This window comes from Heterocephalus glaber, unplaced genomic scaffold, assembly GCF_053883595.1.
Source record: "Heterocephalus glaber isolate CG9 unplaced genomic scaffold, H.glaber_assembly_v1.0 deba00001689, whole genome shotgun sequence".
Taxonomy (NCBI): domain Eukaryota; kingdom Metazoa; phylum Chordata; class Mammalia; order Rodentia; family Bathyergidae; genus Heterocephalus; species Heterocephalus glaber.
In genome coordinates this window covers 9,906,025-9,925,306 of record NW_028258414.1, presented here as the reverse complement: position 1 = coordinate 9,925,306, position 19,282 = coordinate 9,906,025, and the positions used below count along the sequence as shown (strand labels likewise).

The following is a 19,282-nucleotide window of genomic DNA, read 5'->3' as shown; positions in this document are numbered from 1 at the left end:
ACACACTTCTGAATAACCAGTGGGTCACAGAGGAAATTAAAGAAGAAATCAGACAGTTCCTTCAATTAAATGACAATGACAATACAACATATTGGAATCTATGGGACACAATGAAAGCTGCCTTACGAGGGAACTTCATAGCAGTGAATACACATGTTAGGAAAACAGAATGAGCCCAATTAAACAACCTGATGCTGCACCTCAAGCTTCTAGAAAAAGAAGAGCAGGACAACCCCAAAGCTCATACAAGGGAGGAAATTATAAAGATCAGAGGAGAAATCAATGCAATGCAGACTAAGAGAATGATACAAAAAAATCAATGAAGCCAAGAGTTGGTTCTTCGAAAGAATCAACAAAATTGACAAACCTTTAGCCAACCTTGTCAGAAAAAGGAAAGAAAAGGCCCAAATCCATGCAATTAGGAATGAAAAGGGTGAAATGACAACAGACCCAGCAGAAATCCAGAGGATCATCAATACCTGCTTCCAGAACCTATACGCCAATAAGATGGACAACACAGAAGAAATGGACAGATTCCTAGATACATATGAATTACCAAAGTTGAACGAAGAAGACCTAAAAATTCTGAACAACCCAATATCAACCAATGTAATTGAAAATGTAATTAAAAACCTATCAACTAAGAAAAGCCCGGGCCCTGATGGCTTCACTGCTGAATTCTACAAGACATTTAGAGAGGAACTGCTGCCACTACTGTTTAAACTCTTCAATGAAATTGAAAGGGAAGCAATACTCCCAAATCCATTCCTGGAAGCAAGCATCACCTTGATCCCCAAAGCAGAGAAAGACCCAACTGAAAAAGAGAACTATAGGCCAATCTCACTAATGAACATAGATGCAAAAATCCTTAATAAGATACTGGCAAATAGAATGCAGAAGATCATCAAGAAGATCATACACCCTGATCAAGTGGGATTCATCCCAGGGATGCAGGGATGGTTCAGTATACGAAAGTCAATCAATGTAATACACTATATCAATAGAGCCAAGGACAAAAACCATATGATTATCTCCATAGATGCAGAAAAAGCATTTGACAAAATCCAACATGCATTTATGATAAAAACCCTACAAAAATTTGGAATAGATGGTCTCTACCTCAAACTGATAGAAGCCATCTATGAAAAACCAACAGCCGATATCATACTAAATGGTCAAAAACTGAAATCCTTCCCACTAAAATCAGGAACAAGACAAGGATGTCCACTATCACCACTCTTGTTCAATATAGTGCTGGAAACATTAGCCACGGCAATTAGACAAGAGAAAGAAATTAAAGGAATAAAGATAGGTAATGAAGAAGTCAAATTGTCATTATTTGCAGATGACATGATACTTTATATAGAAGACCCCAAGAACTCCACCAAAAGTCTTCTAGACTTAATAACCAAATTCAGTCAAGTAGCTGCTTACAAGGTCAACACACAAAAATCAATAGCTTTCCTCTACACCAATGACAGACTCACTGAGAGAGAAATAGGGCAAATAATTCCTTTCATAATAGCATCCAAAAATCTGAAATACCTAGGAATCATCCTAACAAAAGAAATCAAAGACCTCTTCTCTGAAAACTATGGCACTCTGAAAAGAGAGATTGAAGATGATATCAGAAAGTGGACAGACATCCCCTGCTCCTGGGTAGGAAGGATTAATATAGTGAAAATGGCCATACTTCCAAAACTGCTATATAGATTTAATGCAATTCCAATTGAGATCCCAGCAGCATATTTCATAGACCTCGAGAAAACAATCCAAAAATTCATTTGGAACAAGAAGAGACTCAGAATAGCAAAAGCAATTCTAGGTAACAGAGACATGGCAGGGGGTATCACAATCCCCAACCTGCAACTCTACTACGAAGCTACTGTGATAAAAACACCATGGTACTGGGAAAGAAACAGACTTGAGGACCAGTGGAACAGATTAGAAGATGCAGAAACAACGCCAGACACACTGAGCCACCTCATCTTCGACAAAGGAGCCAAACACCCTCACTGGAGGAAAGATAGCCTCTTTAATAAATGGTGCTGGAAAAATTGGGCTTCAACTTGCCAAAGATTAAAACTAGACCTGTATCTCTCACCATGCACTAAACTAAAATCAAAATGGATTAAAGATCTAAATATTAAAATAGAAACTCTGAACCAGTTGGAACAGAGGTTAGGTAGAACCCTTGAAGACATCGGTGTAGGGAAAGATTTTATGAACAAAACCTCAGTTGCCCGTGAACTAGCACAAACAATCAACAAGTGGGATCTCTTCTTATTAAAAGGCTTCTGCACAGCAAGAGAAACCACCAGCAGTGTGAAGAGACAACCCACAATGTGGGAAAAAATCTTCACCTGCTCTTCCTCAGACAAAGGTCTACTATCTCGAATCTATAAAGAACTTAAAAAGATCAGAGCTCCCAAATTTAAAGACCCAATCCAAAAATGGGCATCTGAAATGAACAGACATTCTCAGACAAAGAAGTAGAAATAGCAAATAAATACATGAAAAAATGTTCAACATCACTGGTCATTCAAGAGATGCAAATGAAAACAACGCTGAGATTCCACTTCACTCCAGAAAGAATGGCTGCTATCATGAAATCAACCAATAACAAATGCTGGCGGGGCTGTGGGAAAAGAGGAACCCTGCTCCACTGCTGGTGGGAGTGTAGACTGATGCAACCACTGTGGAAATCAGTATGGAGATACCTCAAAGAACTAGGACTGGAAGTCCCATTTGACCCTGCTATTCCACTGCTGGGGATCTTCCCCAACGAATTCAAAGAATCATACCACAGTGATATATGTGCGCCCATGTTCACTGCAGCTCAGTTTGTAATAGCTAAAACTTGGAAACAGCCCAAATGGCCATCAACTGGAGACTGGATAAAGAAAATGTGGTTTTTAATAAAATGGAGTACTACTCAGCCATAAAAAATGAGAAATTAGACATTTATAGCTACGTGGATGCACACTGAGGCAATACTCTTAAGTGAAATAAATAGGACACACATGTATAAATACCAAATAGTTTCTCTGGTGTGAGAAACTGAAAGTGTAAATAAGGACTAAATGTATAATAGGTAATGTGAAATAGGAAGAAAAGGGGCAAAGGGGAAGGAAGTGGGAGGGCTAGGGGAAAGGACAGAAGGGAATGGGATTAATATGACAATATGGAAAAATAGGAACAAAATCTTTGTAAATAGGGAGCAATGGAGGGGGTGAAGGGAGGGCCGGGCAAGGGTGAAAAATAAGAATCAAGAGAGACTATGTAAAGGTGCAAATTTCCAATGATGAATGTCATTATATTGTATACCTAAAATGTACCAATGATTAGAATGAATAATCAATAATGTAAAATAGGAAGAAAAGGTCCAAAGGGGTAGAGGTAGTGGGAGGGGCAGGGGAAAGGAAAGAAAGGAAAGGAAAAATGATGAGAAATGGAAAAAATGGAAATAAATTCTTTGTAAATAGGGAAGGGTGGAGGGCACGAAGGTAGGGCTAGGAATGTGGAAAAAATAAGAACCAAGATGCATTATGTAAAGGTACAATTCCCAATGAGAAATGTAATTGTGTTGTATACCTACAATGTACCAATAAAAGAATTTAATACAAAAAAAAAAGATCAACAGCTGATTATTCATCAGAAACCCTGGAGAACAGAGGCAGTACAATGACATATCCAAGTACAGTGGTACCTTGGTCCACAAACACTTTTATTTCTAAACAATTTGGTACACAATCAAGCATTTGGCAAAATTTTGTTTTCGTTTGAAAATTCTGCATCGAGTGACAAACACGACAGCAGACATCTTTCCCACATAAACACAAGTATGGGCATCTTTTCCAAAATTGTAGAACAAATTAAGTTCATGAACCAAGGTACCACTGTGGCCGAAAGACAAAGATGGCTAACCAAGAATTCTACACTCAGCAAAACTATGAAGGAGAAATTAAGGCATTTCCAGATAAAGAAAAACTGAAAGAATTAATCACTGGCTGACTCATTCTAAAAGAGATAAAATGAACTCAGACTAAAGGAACATCAGATTGAAACTGGGCAAAGTAGTGAGCTGCAGCTTTTAATCACCAAATGATGACATGAGTAAACAACCAATAGCTCTACAGCATACTGTGTTGCTTAGCTATTTTGTTCAGGAAGTTAGGTTCATGAAAAGCAGTTTATGATATTTTTGATTTACTTATTGGAATATAACCTTATCATAGTTGAGGAACATCTACACAATTAAATGAAGTTGATATTAATCTGAATTAAACTGTTGTAGGTTAAGGTGTTAATTATAAGCCCTAAGGCAACCACTAGGAATATAGCTCAAAAAGTACAGCAAAAGAAGCCACACAGGAAGTTTTATTTTATGAATGTATGTATGTATATGTGTGCATATATGTTTTGATACAAGGTTCTGCTCTTAGTCCAGGCTGGCCTTGAACTCACTACGTAGCCCAGGCTGGCCTCAAACTCATAGCGATCCTCTTGCTTCAACCAATCACCCAAGTACTGGGATTATAGGTACCACATGGGAATTTAAATGGTGTATTAGAAAATATTGAGCATAAAAAAAGGTAGTAATAGAGGGATACAGGAACACACAAAAAACATAAGATATAGTAAAATAGCAGATATAAATTTTACCTTGTCTGTAATTCTATCAACTGAAAATGATTTAAGCACTCTGATGAAATAAGGCATCGGAAGAATAGACTCAGATGCAAAGGACCAAATAAGTTGGATGTAAGTGACAAAAATAAGATATACCACACAAACAATAATTAACAGGGAGTGGGAGTGACTACAATAATGTCAGATGAGATAGTTTTTACTCAAATATTATCAATAGAGCAAAAGAAATACTTTGAAATAATAAAAGGGTCAGTCTATCACAAAGCTATAACAATTATAAACAATATGTTCCTAATTAATACAGCCAAAATATGTAAAGCATAAACATAAAGAGAAGAAAGAGACAACTCAAAAATATTTGGAGACTAATATCCAACTTTGAAAAATGAATAAAACAACTACACAAAGAATAATGAGAATAAGATATCAGAAGGGCATTTTAAACCAACCAGACCCCATAGATATTGAAAGAACACTCTAACCACAGCAGAACACATTCTTCTCAAGTACACTCACAGTATTCTCCATGACAGACCACGTGTTAGGGAATAAAACAAGTCTCAATAAATTTTAAATGATTGCAGTCATGCAAATTATGTTTTCCAACTACAATGGAATATTAGAAATCAACAATAGATGAGAATTTGAAAAATTCTCAAATATGTTAAAATTACATGACACAGTCCTAAATAAAAACAGGTCAAAAGGAAACCACTAGGAAGGAATTTCCTTTGTGAGAAATCAGAAACATAATATAGCAAAAGTTTTAGAATGCAGCTAAAGCAGCATTTCTTGAGCTATGCTGACCAAGAAAAAAGATTTAAGTTTGTTCAATTTACTAAAATCTAGAATGAAAATGAGAACATGACTACCAATTTTACAGAAAATATTATAAGGGAATAGTAGGAACAACTGTATGCCAACAAATTAGGCAACTTACATGCAGTATTATCCTGATTAAAAAAAACAATGACATGCAAAAACTACAGACCAATACGAGTATGAATACAAGTATTCTCAACAACTACAGACCAAGTGCTTAGCATGCACAAGACCTTGGGCTGGATCCCAAGCAACACACACAGACACACACATGTGTGCATACATTCACACACACAGAGAAAATACTATAAACTGAATCCAGGAATATATAAAAAGAATTATATATGCCACGTGTGGTGGCAAAAGTCAAATATATTTCTATATACTAGCAGTGAATCATTGAATCATCCAAAATAAAACTAAGAAAAGAGTTCAATTTCCAGTATCATTTAAAAAAATACTTAGGAATAAGCTGGGTGTGATGGCTCACACCTGTAATCCCAGCACTCTGGGAGGCTGAGATAGGAGGATCACAAATCTGAGCCCATCTTGGCCAACTTAGCAACTTAGTGAGACTCTGACTCAAAAATAAAAGATTAAAAAAAGGGCTGAGGATGCAGTTCAGTGTAATCTCTAGTACCACAACAAATGAACAAATTTAGGAATAAATTTAATAAGTATGGAACTTGTATACTGAAAACTATAAAACATCACTGAAAAAACTTAAAGAAGACTGAACAGAAGAATACATATATGTATATATATGTATATGTATAATATATAATGTATGCATACATATAATATGTGCAAACATATATTTTTTGTGGGATTGAGGATTGAACCCAGAGCCTTCCTACTGAGATACATCACCAACCCCTTTAAAATTTTTTGTTTGAGACAGTCTCACTATGTCACTAAGTTGACCATTCTGGGCATGAACTTGTGATCCTCCTGTCTCAGATTCCCAGAATGCTGGGATTATAGCCATGTACCACCACTACACCCAGCTCAAAGACTTAATATTGTTAAAAGCAGTAATACTCTCCAAATTGATCTATGAATTCAATAAAATCCCTATAAAAATCCCAGGTGCCTTTTCTAGAGAACTTGACAAGCTGATTTTCTAATTAATTAATTAATTTTTTGGTACCGGGGATCGAACTCGGGCCCTTGCACTTGCGAGGCAGGCGGCGGAACCACTGAGCTAAATCCCCAGCCCGACAAGCTAATTTTAAACTCATATGGAAATACAAAACACCTAGTAATGGCCAAAACAATCTTTTTTGTTTGTTTGTTTTTTGCTTTTTGGTACCAGGAATCAAACTCAGGACCTTGTGCTTGCCAGGAAGGTACTGTACCGCTGAGCTGTATCCCTGGCCGGCCAAAACATTCTTGAAAAAGAAGAGCTATAAAGCTCATACTTCTCAATTTCAAAATGTACTATAAAATAATAGTTTAGAATAATCAAGTACAAGTAATCAAGTACAGTGTGGTTCTGACATAAAGACAGACAAAAAGATCAATGGAACAGAATATATTTTATGATCAATTAATACATTTTTATGATCAATTAATTTTCAACAAGGATGCCACAAAACTTCAGTAGAGAAAATAATCTTTTAAACAAATGGTGTGGGGATAAATGTTTATCCATGTACAAACGAATGAATTAGGACCCCTACCTTATACCATCTAAAAAAATTAACTCAAAATGGATCAACGACTTAAAAAGCTAAAATTATAAAGCTGCTAGAAGAAAAGAGGTATAAATTTTTGTAATGCTGAATTAAATAATAGTTTCTTATATATGACATCTAAAGCATAAGCAACCAAAAATGCAGATAGATTGACATTTGTAGGGCCGGAGATTTAGCTCAGTGGCACCACGCCTGCCTTGCAAGTGTAAGGTCCCGAGTTCGATCCCCAGTACCAAAAAAATTTAAAAAAAAATAAAAAATTGTACTTCAAAGCACATTAATAAGAAAGTCAAAAAATTCACAGAATGGGAAAACCCCCCTGCAAATCCTATACCTAATAAGAGCCCAGTATCTAGAATATATAAAGTGCTTTTATAAGCCAACAATAAATAACCAACCAATAATCAATAAAGAAGCCAACATCAATAATCCATTAAAAATATAGACAAAGGAAGCTGAGCATGGTGGAACAAGCCTGTAATATCAGCACTCTAGGAGCTAAAGCAGGAGGACTGTAAGTTCAAGCCCAGCCTGAACAACTTAGCAAGACCCTGTATCAAAATAAATTTTAAAAAGGGCTGCAGATATAGCTCAGCATGAAGGCCCTGGGTTCAATTCCCCATACTGGCGGAAAAAAAGAAAAAAAGAAAAAAGAAAATTTAAGCAAACACTTCTCAAAGGAAGATATACAAATGGTCAGTAGGAACATCAAAAGATAGTCAACATTTTTGGTTCTTAGGGAAATCTAAATCAAAACCAAAATGAGATACCATTTTTTTTTACAATAAGAAAAGGCACATAACAACAAGTGTTAACAAAAAAGGCAGAAAACAGAATCCTCATATATTGCCGGCATGAATATAAAACAGTATGGATTCGCACAAAACAGTTTGGTAGTTCCTCCAAAAGTTAAACAGAGAGTTATATGACCTAGCAATTTTACTCATATCTGTAAACCCAAGAGAACTGATACAACCCAAAAGAACTGATACAACAAGAGAACTGATACACACAACTTGTATACAAATGTATGTAGTAGTATTATTCATAATTGGGCATAAAGTGAAAATATGATAAATGACCATCAATTACTGAAAGAATAAGCAAAACATTATACAGCTATGCAATGGATATTATTCAGTGAAAACGGAGAATAAAGTATTACATGTATGACCCTTGAAAACATTACACTAAATGAAAGAAGTCAGACACAGAGGTCACATGTAGGATTCCATTCATGTGACATGTCCAGAATAGGTAAATCCACAGAGGCAGAAAGGACATTAGTCGTTTCCGGGGACTCAGGGAAAGAGGTCTAATGAAGAACTTACAATGGGTAGGAGTTTTCTTTCAGGAAATAGTAAAAATGTTTCAAAATTAGATAATGATGATGGTTGTACAACTGTTAAATTGCGTATGTTAAAAGGTGAATTTTATGGTATTTGAATTGTATCTTAATAAAAACATTTTAATATAATTGAAAAATTGAAGACTTCAAAGTAAGAATGATGAAAGTTTAAAAGAGTTAACCTGCTTTGTCTCTATGAATCTACTTTATCTAGGCAGTCTCCACAATAGCCATACTACCTATATTGAGATTTTAGATTCCTGACATCTACTAAAACTAATTTAGAATACATTATACACTTATTACAGTATCAAGGTAGCAATGCTGATTCATTAAAAGTGTGATGGGGCATGACTGGTACCTGATTGCATTAGTAAGATACTGAGAAAACCCAGGAAGGGGTGTGTGTGTGTGTGTGTGTATGAATGTTAAATTTCAATGGGACAGACATTGGAAAACTGACTGAACATGTAAAATTTAAAGACTGTTAGATTTAGAGTGTGTAAAGAATAATACTGATGACATCATTTCACTGACAAGATACCGAGAAATCTTATTCAGTTCAAGAAAGAAGTATCAAAATAGAAATGAATGAAAAAGACTAAAGTCCAAAGAAAATAAAACATATCTTGGATAAACAGCTATGTTGAAAAACTATTTCTTATTTAGCAATTAAAAACTGATTTCCTTCCAAAAGACACAGGACATTGGGCTAATAGATTTCTTTAAAAGAAAATCTGTTTTGGCTATTGAAACATTAAAAGAACAGAACATCTGTTTTGCAAGTAAAGGCAGATTGCATAGAAGAATCAAATATCAAACTACTGACTAGACTAGCATTTAATCTGTTCTACTTAAATTTTCAATAAAAGTAAATGAAGTTACATCCTTGAAATTACAGCTTAGCTATAAATATTTCACACTAGGAACTCCTAACACTAAGAGGATTTTAGAGTATAAAGGAGGCAATTATTAGTATATTTTAATTATTTTAATTCCATCTGACAACAAAACAGGTTTAAAAGCACACCCTTCTAAAATCATTTTTAAAACACTGTCAAAAGGAACACTCACCATCCATGAATTCTGTACATATGGAAATTCTATTTTCTACAAAAAAGGCCCCATAAAATCCTATGATATATGATGAATCACACTGTAACAAAATAGAGAAAAGAAGTAGTTAAAAACCTGCAAGCCAACATCATAGGCATGTTTTACAAGTAAAAAATAAGCAGGAAAAAAATTACCTTGTAAAGAATTTCCAATTCAGACATAATTTGCTTCTGAAGTTCCAGTGTAATATCTAGTAGTATAACCTAAATATAGAAAGGTATTAATATTAAAACATTTACCCACCCTCAAGTGAAATGTAGTTATAATCATTATGAAATGTAAGAACCAAAAAATGGCGCTTCCTTTATTCGTCCCCTCCCCCCTCCCCCCACTGTATCCCCAGGAACACAAACAGCATCCACCTCTGCCTGGGCCTTTGTATGGGGGAGGCGGTACAGATGTGATTGATGGGACCAAGGAAAAAGCCAGGGCGCAGAGGTCAGCATTAATGGCTTTAAAAGTCAGTTAAGTTATAACACTCTTAATTTATGTGCACTATTTTAGTCATATTGGTTATTTTCAGAAGGGGAAGATACAAATGACCCTCAAACCATTAAAAAAGAACTATCATATGATTTAGACACTAGGTAAGGAACAGCCAGGATGGTAAGAACATTAAGGGGTTTTTAGTTATGAGATGGATAAGAGTTTTTAAAATATGTCATCTTTTCTACTTTCTCCCAAGTGGGTAATGTTTCTTTGCTAATATTGTTACAGCCTTTTGTAGCTTGAAGGGACCTCATTTCACCTAACTTCTTCATTTTGGGGAGGAAGACACCAAGGTTTCTTTTCAGGGAGCCACTGCACGACAGGGCTGGGTCTCTCTCTGGCGTTTGTCTCCTGCTCTTTCCAGCACTTTCAGACGCTTAATGGTTTCCCTTAGAACATCAGCTACTGAGCTGGGCTTGTAACATAGAAATGTAAAAAATTTACAAGCTCACATAGGATAGATTGTAGTTTATTTCAAGCACCTATTTTTTAAAAAAAATCCAGATCAACTGTTCAAAATTTACTAAGCACTTCAGTGGAACCAACTCAAAGGAAATTGTTTTTTACTTTAAAATGACACTGAGGAAATAAAATAGGTGGAAGACAATTTTTAAGAGCTGTGTCAGTGTTTCTGACTCTAGACATTTCTAGGCAAAACTTAACCTTCAAGATTATCCGCGCAGCATAATTATACACTACACAACCTGATTTACATTTTGCATTACAAATGAAGAATACTTATAATCATACTGGAGATAAAACAGAAATCAGGAGTTGTACACTGCAATAGAGCAAGGAAAGAAAAGGACAATTTGAAAACACATTTTTAGTACTGACATCCATTTGAGGGAAGGGAAGGTTAAAAAAAAAAAAAGAGGCAGCACCAGTTTCTATCAAGAGTTTGCTTTAGGGTTATTTATAAAAGCTCTCACTAAACTAGATTGTAAGTGTAACACAAAACTGCCAAGAAACATTTAAACACCTCTTTCGATCAATAGTCATTTGCCAACTATATTCACTTACATTTTGTTCCTGTATAAAACTTAGCAACAAAATAAATTCATCTAATGTTCTTGCAATTCTATGCCATAAAATACCACTATGTCAAATACAGTGAATCTTCTACCCTAAAAAACTCTGCTCGAAGAAATGAAGTTATTATTGACCTGAAAGCAGTGCTTCTCAACTCTGACCTTACAATTAGTTACCTACAGCACTTTAAAAAATCCCCAGTGCAAAAAGCCTCATCCCAGAACAATGAGTAGGGCCCAATCTTAGTATTTATAAAGTCTCCCCAAGGACTTTGTAACCCATAATAAGGTTAAGAACCACTTATTTAAGGCTTCAAAAATGCCATTTATGCCATGCTAAGAAATAAGACTACTAAGATCTACTGTATCTCTGGGCAACCAACCTAGAAATGATGAGATTCCACATGGTTAGCTAACATCTTTGAATTAACCCAAAACTACTGAGACCATAGCATTCCCTTAATTGGGTGGCCATGGCCTAAAATAAAGCTAAAACTCTAGCATGACCTCTAAGGCATTCTCCCATACTCCAGATCTACTCCTTATTCTGACTCTTTCTCCCACCTCAAACCCGCTGCTCATGTGAGCCCAGATGAGCTCTTCTGGTTGACACAAGTACTGTGGGCTTTCTGCACTTCCAGTCCACAGCCCCTGGGTATAAAACCTGTTTGACCAGTTAGACTCAGCCTGAAGGCCTCACCACCTCAATGAAGCCCATCTCAAAACCCTCTTTCAGAATTCAGCTTGATTCTGACCATTTCTATTTCTCTTTATCACATTCTGCCTTTAGAATTTATCCCTTATTGCCTGAAAACTACAGGCTGGAGGGAACAGAGTAAGCCCCTTAAGGGCAAGGGCTGAGTCTTGCATATACTGTACTTCTATTTCCCCAGCACCCAGCACAAGGTTTTACTTACAGTAGTTCCCATTAAGTGATGTGGAATTTAATTAAAGTGCTCCTTACAACCATAAGCTCTTGCTAGACACAAAGGAAATGGCTTGCTTAATTTCTACAACTACATTTAAAACAAAAGGCATAAACACCATAACAAATAAAAGTGCCACATGGATCTAAAATGGAACAAGAAATAACCGTGTTTGTGGAACTAATACATTGTACTCTAGTTGGTCCTGATCATTCTTGGTATCTGCTATAGTCCAGAAAGGTGGAGATTCCATAATGATGGACAAGTGAATAAAGTAATTTCTGGGAACTTGAGAGGGAAAGTAAAATCTACCTCAAAATAACTCTACTCAAATGCTCTCTATTTTCTGGGAGACTTGGCACTCTGGGTGGAAGGTTAATTCCCCTTCCCCTGGGCATTCTTGTGAGTGAGCTTTAAAGCTGCTAAAAATAAACAAGACCAATTCTTTCTTCGAAGGCAATGGAGAAAAAGCATAGCAAATGCTCATTTTCTTTTCCAAGTACAAGGAAAGCATGGACTGCCCGAGTCTTCATTGTTTATTTTCTCCTCAGGAGGCACTAAATGCTTTAAACTGGCTCCAGTCTGAATATCAAGCATTTCCCAGAGAAAGGGTTAAGTGAGAAACTGAAATACCTGAGTGCATTTCCCCTGCTCTCCACTACACCTCCAGGACAAATAAGGATGAGTTGTCAAGTTAAATACAAGCAGTCAAGTGACTGAATTATAATTTACTCTGTGCTCAATTTAAATTAGTGTGAGGCTATTAAAATATACAGTATAAATACGGCAATTCATCACAAGCTGTCATGGATGACTTCATTTATTTGCTGGAGTGGCACACGCGCCACTAAAGGGAAGGAGAGCAAAATCACAGGTCAAATTAAGCTGCTATTCTGTTTTAATTCACTTATTTAATCTGTGGTGACATAATTGTCTTTTACAGTATGTACAACTCAGAAAGGAAATTTGGGAGGATTACAGTCAGTATACAAATGATTAATCAAATGGTCCATTTAAATGCTAGTTTAAAAGCAGCAGAAACCCCAAAGCAGTCAAAGAATGATAATCAGCACATGCTACAAGAAATTTCCTTTTAGATGGATTTTTCCCAGTTAGAAAACAAATAATACTGGGAAATCTATTAAATCCTCCAAGCATTACTATTTGAAAGATTTTACAGAATACATTAATAGTATAAAAAGGTTCTGTCTGCATGATAGCTAACAGTTTTTTAAATTTGTTTTCTGCTCTACTTATTTGCAACTGTCTTGCCTACCTACACCAAACAAATAAGCAACAAACAAACAGCTACTTAGAAACATGTTTCATGTGTTACACAGGTCATTATCAAATAGTTATCTTTAAAATGTGATTCGCATTTTCAAAATATTCTCTTTGAGGCAGAAAATTTTCTAAATTCTATGGTATAAAATAAAAATTCAAGGTACTTTTATTTTTCCAAAAACTCAAGTTTCTTTTTAAAATACCTGAAATGATACCTCCTCACCACTTAAGTCTAAAACGGCGAACAGTACAACACGCTTTTCTGCCTAAAAACCAAGAACACTTAAAAATACATAAAAATTAAGAGAAATTTTGAGTAGGAATAGAAAAGTAACAGATTTTCCAGGACTCTCATTTAATCATTCCCAAAGGCATTCAAAGTGTGGGTCCCACTGACTACTTGGCTTGGGAAATTAGATTCCCCTCCTCATCCCATGCAGGCATCAGAGCCTGCAGGTGATTCTGCATGGACAAGGACTGTGATTTGCTGCTCCTTACAATCCTTCTGTGACACCAGGCAGCCAGTTTCACAGCTGGGGTCACTGAGAGGTTCAAGTGACATGCTTGAAGTCACACGAAAGTCAGGGGAGGGTCAGACAAAGATCAAATATGCTTCTAACTCTTAACCTTCCATTTCACCCTTTAATATATATATAAAAAAGGCTAAGAAATATTCTGAGCGAGAGCAATGGCCCATACCAAGAACACTGTGGGATATTTTGTATGTGAGCCAAACCTGGTTTCGAGATGTTACTTCAGAAGATAAATGAATGAATTAAAGAACAACAAAAGAACAAAAATGTATTCATTCAGCCAGTCAATCAACAAATTATATGCTAAACTTACTCCTTATATGTGTGTTCTGTAAGAGGCCCTATATGTAAAGCTCTGAAGGAAAAAAATAAGATCTGCTCCCTGCTTACAAAGAGATTTCAATCTAATAGGGGAAATGTATGTGTATACTAATCATAAGATGCAAATGAGGATGTGCTAACACCTTTAAGAGTCACATACAGAGAATTCTAGAAAGGTGAGTGATAGACATATCACGCATGACAGTGTTTATCCAGAAATGTTCAAGGTGGGGGCAGCCCAGAAGGGTGGCAAGGATTTAGACAGCTGGAGATAAGGCTGAAGGTATCCTGATTAGCTGGACTGTGTGAATCAAAGAAGTGAGACAGCACCGAGGTTCAGCTAAGGCAACAATAAGAGTACACTGATAGACTGTGCAGGATCTTGAGTTCCATGGCTTAGAGATTTGATGGTGGTGGTGTAACATGGAGCCTTTGAAGAAAGACTCTAGGGAGGGGAAGAGATGTGACTAGAATTATGCTTTGAGAGGCAGGCGCCGGAACCACTGAGCTAAATCCCCAGCCCCTAGAATTATGCTTTGCGGAGACAAATTTGAGGGTAGTGAGCAGTGAAGGCTTGGGGGTAAGAGCGGTTGAAACAAAACTTCCTTGGTCTAAATCATGGTCCCATTCGCTACTCATTAGCTGTGGGACTTTAGGCAAATTATTTAACTTTTCTATGACTCTGGCTTAATAGGGATCAGTAATAGTAATCTCCTAGTAGGGATCTGTTAAATAGGGATCAATCATAGTAATGAAAGGTTGTTGCATTAAAACAGGAAAATGTATATAAAGTATTTTTCTCTTTTTTTGAGACAGTGTGTTGCTATGTAGTTCAGGCTGGCCTTGAACTCACTGTGTAGTCCAGGCTGGCCTCAAACTGGTAGCAATCCTCCTGCCTCAGCCTCCCAAGTGCTGGGACTACTGGTGCACGTCAACATGGCCAGCCTTAAACCAGTAATAAGTGGAACTTGTATTTACTGAAAGAAGAGTTCAAAAGCTGGTGGACAAAAACAATCATTTGGAGATAACAGTGATGGTGTTCTAATGACAAGGAAAGAAGTAAAAGTTTTTAAAAACCCACAAAAACACAGAAAAGTCACCAGGCTCCCAGACACTGGACATGAGACAGAACAGACTGAGAGACAGAAAAGAGATGAGAGGGGCACTACAGCTTACTGACAGACTGGAGGGAGCTTTCAGGTGCAGGGCAGGGACGGGAACCCAGTGAACTCAGCCTTTCCTTTGGTTGAGAGGGCAGAACTGGAAGTCTGGGCAAATCATGGCAGCTACAGGGACCAGCACAGGGACAGAGGGAATCTGAGCAGCACATGGATGTCAATGTCGGGAAATTACCTGAGGCCAGAGGACCAGAGGAAACACTCACTCTCCAGACCCACAGTGGGCACAAAGAGTTTGTGTTCCCATCAGGCAGGGTGGAAAACATGGCAATTCCCAAGATGCTGAGAAAACTCTCCAAAAGAAAACTGCTGCAGTTAAATGGGGAAAGTTAGCTCCAGATAAATCCCTGGGGCTGGTCCTGTCTAATAAAGCTTAAAAGCAAGTTTTAAAAGGATCAAATTACTTCAAAGTCACTAACTAGTACCTCAGAACAAAGCCCCAGAATATTCAAAGGAATGAAAAAAATACCTAGTTCCTATGCTATGTGACTGGCACACAACAAAAATGTATAAGATATAAAAAAGAAAATACAACTGAAAATGGGAAAAGAGATTAGTCAAAATATATGGATTAGTCAAAATAAATAGATCCAGAAATAACAAACATGACATAAATTAGCAGAAAAGGCCATTGCTTTACTTACTAATTATATTCCATACATTCAAGATGGTAGGGGAAATACTGAGCATGTCAAGGAGAGACATGGAAGATGTAAAAAAGACCTATTCAAAGGTATAGGGATAAAAAGGACACTGTCTAAACTGAAAAATGCAATGGACAAGAGTAACAGCACATTAGACAATGAAGCAGAAAAGATTAATGAACTTGGGAAGACACAGGAAAAGAAACTATCCAAAATAAACTACAGAAAAAAAGACTAGACCAAACAACACTGCATCATTTTAATGTGAGATAACTTCAAAAGACTCAATAAATATGCAATTAAAGTTCTAAAAGGTAGAAGATTGATAGTCAAAAGAAATAATGGTTAAAATTTTCTAAATTTGATGAAAACTAAAAACCCACAGATCTAAGAATCTCAACAGACCCCAAGTATAAGAATCACAAAAAATTCTAACAAAGCTCATTATAATCAAATTGCTTAAAACCAATGATAAAGAAAAATAATCTTTATTAAAAGAAGCCAGTGCTAATGTACAGAGGAACAAAGATTAAAAATAACAGTAAGAAGGCCAGGAATTTAGCTCAGTGGCTCTGCCGCTTGCTTCGCAAGCACAAGGTTCCAAGTTCGATCCCCAGTACAAAAACAAAAACAAACAAACAAAACAAAAAAACAACAGTAAGCTCCTGGTTGGAAAGTATGAACACAGTGAAACCTTTAAAATCTAAAATAAAAGAGGAGTCAATCTAGAATTCTGTATCTAGTGAAAATAAAAATACCTTCCAAAAATGGAAGTGATACAATTTTCCTAACACACAAAGGCTGAAAGAACTTGTTACCAAGAGATCTGCAGTACAAGAAATGTAAACGGAAAGAAGTCTCTCAGAAAGAAGAGAATAGCAGATGGAAATCGAAGTCACAAAAAAATGGAAAGCACTGGAATTGGTAAAACATGGGTAAATCACACATTTTCTTACTTTTATATGTCTTTAAAAGATAAATATCTAAAGTGAAAGTAGTAACAATGCATTTTGGAGTTTATGACACAGAAATAAAATATATGGTAACAACACAAAGACCAGGATGAGAGAAACAAAAAAAGGTAAGGTTCTTAGATTACAGATAGAAGTGGTATAACATAATTACATAGGAAGAGTATGATAACTTAAAAAGGTATACGATAAAGTCTGGAACACCCACCAAAAACAGGGACAGGGTAGCAGGCATACAGACAGAACAAATTGAAAATACAAAGCAAAATGACAGATCTGAATCCAACCACATCACTAATTACATGAAATGTAAATGGTCACAACACCCTAATTAAACAGCAGAGATCATCAGACTGGATTACTGAGTAAGACCAAAGTATATGCTGGCTACAACAAATTCACTTCAAAGAGAAAGATACAATAAATTGACAACATAAGACAACACTAGTCAAAATACAGCTGGAATGACTATAGTGAAGTCAGATAAGGTGGACTTCAAGGCAAAGACTATTACCATGGACAAAGAGGGTCACTTCATAATGACATCCTTCCTAATGATAAAAAGGACAATTCATCAAGGAGGACATAAAAACCCTGTATCAGTGATGGTGAAACTCTTAGAGCTTTCACTGATAACAAAAAACAGTCCACTGCGGCACATGTGCGTAGGTTCACCACCATTGCCCTATGTGTACCTACTAGTACATTTGCAAAATGCAGGAAGTAAAAAATGATAGAACTCCAAGGAAAAGATAAACAAAGCTACAATTATTGCTGAAGATTTCAATATACCTTTCAATAATTAATAAAACACATACCAAAAAATATCAGCAAAGATATAGAATATTTGATCACCGTTATCAGCTAACTTGATCTAATTGACATTTATCCAACATCCTCTGTGTTCTTTGGACCACACATTCTTTTCATGTATACAGGGAACATTTACCATGATGGATCATATTTTGAGCCATAAAATAAGCCTCAATACATTTTAAATTCCAATTATATTAAGTATGTTCTTTGACTACAACAGAATTAAATTAGAAATCAGTAACAGAAAGATATCTGGAAAACCTCCAAATATTTGGAAACTAAATAACAAACTTCTAAGAATTAATGAATAACGCTACCCATTTTGAAGAAATGGTGCGTGCCTTTTTCTTAGATTATGACTATTATACAAATCCCATGATTTTTGCCTTGGCTATCAAGAAGCTCAGGGCTAAATAAAATGTTTAATCACAATAATCATATCTACTCTTTTATTTATTTATTTTTTTTGGTACCAGAGATCGAACTCGGGTCCTTGCGCTTGCGAAGCAGGTGGCGAAACCACTGAGCTAAATCCCTAGCCCTAATCACATCTACTCTTAAATCACTCATTATTTGTCTCAGTTTGAGCATCTAGTAGGTGACTTTACAGAATTTAGCGATACAATACAATGTTTGTTCTAAAGCCCAGCTTAATGGTCAGGGGTCCTAAAGACTGTATTTGTAAACCTCAACTATTTTCATTTACTGAAAGTCTCTAATGCTATTTTGCAAAGCATGTCCTTTTTTAAAAAATTGCCTTTAATCCTTTACAGAAATAGTTGTCGGCCCCTTGCCAGATCTAATAGTGCACAGAATTTTAATAGCAGCCTATGTTAAACATAATTCAAAATGTATGAAATTATGAAAAATTTATTTGGTAAGGCCAAATAATAACAGAGTTTTTTTTTTGGACGATGATTTACAGTAGTGCTCCTCTCTTTTGGAATAAATAACCTAGGTTTCACTATCTTTAAATATATCATCAGCAACAATCTAAAATTTTGCCATCAAAGGAACAAATAACTGAACTAAAAGGAAAATAATGCACAAGTTGGTGGTGTTCTATCAATGACGAGAGAGCTCGGGAGGTACAGAAAGGTCAACCCAGTGCCAAGGTGGCCCAAGAAGGCTGCACTCTGTGCTCAGGGGAAACCTGGATGGAGCTAGGTCCTGGAGTGCCTCCCTTGGAGTCTCTGCTCCTCAGTTTCTTCTTCTGTAAAATGTAGGGGTTACAACAGATGACCCTAAGGTCTCTTCTAAGTCTGCAATTCTACGGATGTAGTTCAGATGGAGTGTCAAAGAAAACACCCCAAGAGGGAGCTCTGCTGTACCTCCTTCCCACAAGCCATGTAAGTTACCAAAATTAAACCTGATGATGCCACGTAACACATTCTAGGTGCTGTGCTCAGTGTGGCATGGAAAAAGAACTGTGGAATGCACACATGGTCAGAAG

At 36.3% G+C, this 19,282-nt stretch overlaps 1 protein-coding gene across 10 annotated transcripts in view; it reads right to left on the bottom strand.

The window, feature by feature from the left end:
- The window catches only part of Map2k5 (mitogen-activated protein kinase kinase 5), a 258,240-nt gene that overhangs the window by 149,394 nt on the left and 89,564 nt on the right, over window positions 1–19,282 (bottom strand). For all 10 annotated transcript variants that reach the window (XM_004855593.4, XM_021237014.2, XM_004855594.4 and 7 more), the window contains 2 exons: window positions 9,771–9,839; window positions 9,595–9,676 (listed from right to left, as the gene is read on the bottom strand). In XM_004855593.4, coding sequence (XP_004855650.1) covers window positions 9,595–9,676; window positions 9,771–9,839 — 151 coding nt within the window. The remainder of the gene's footprint in view (window positions 1–9,594; window positions 9,677–9,770; window positions 9,840–19,282) is intronic.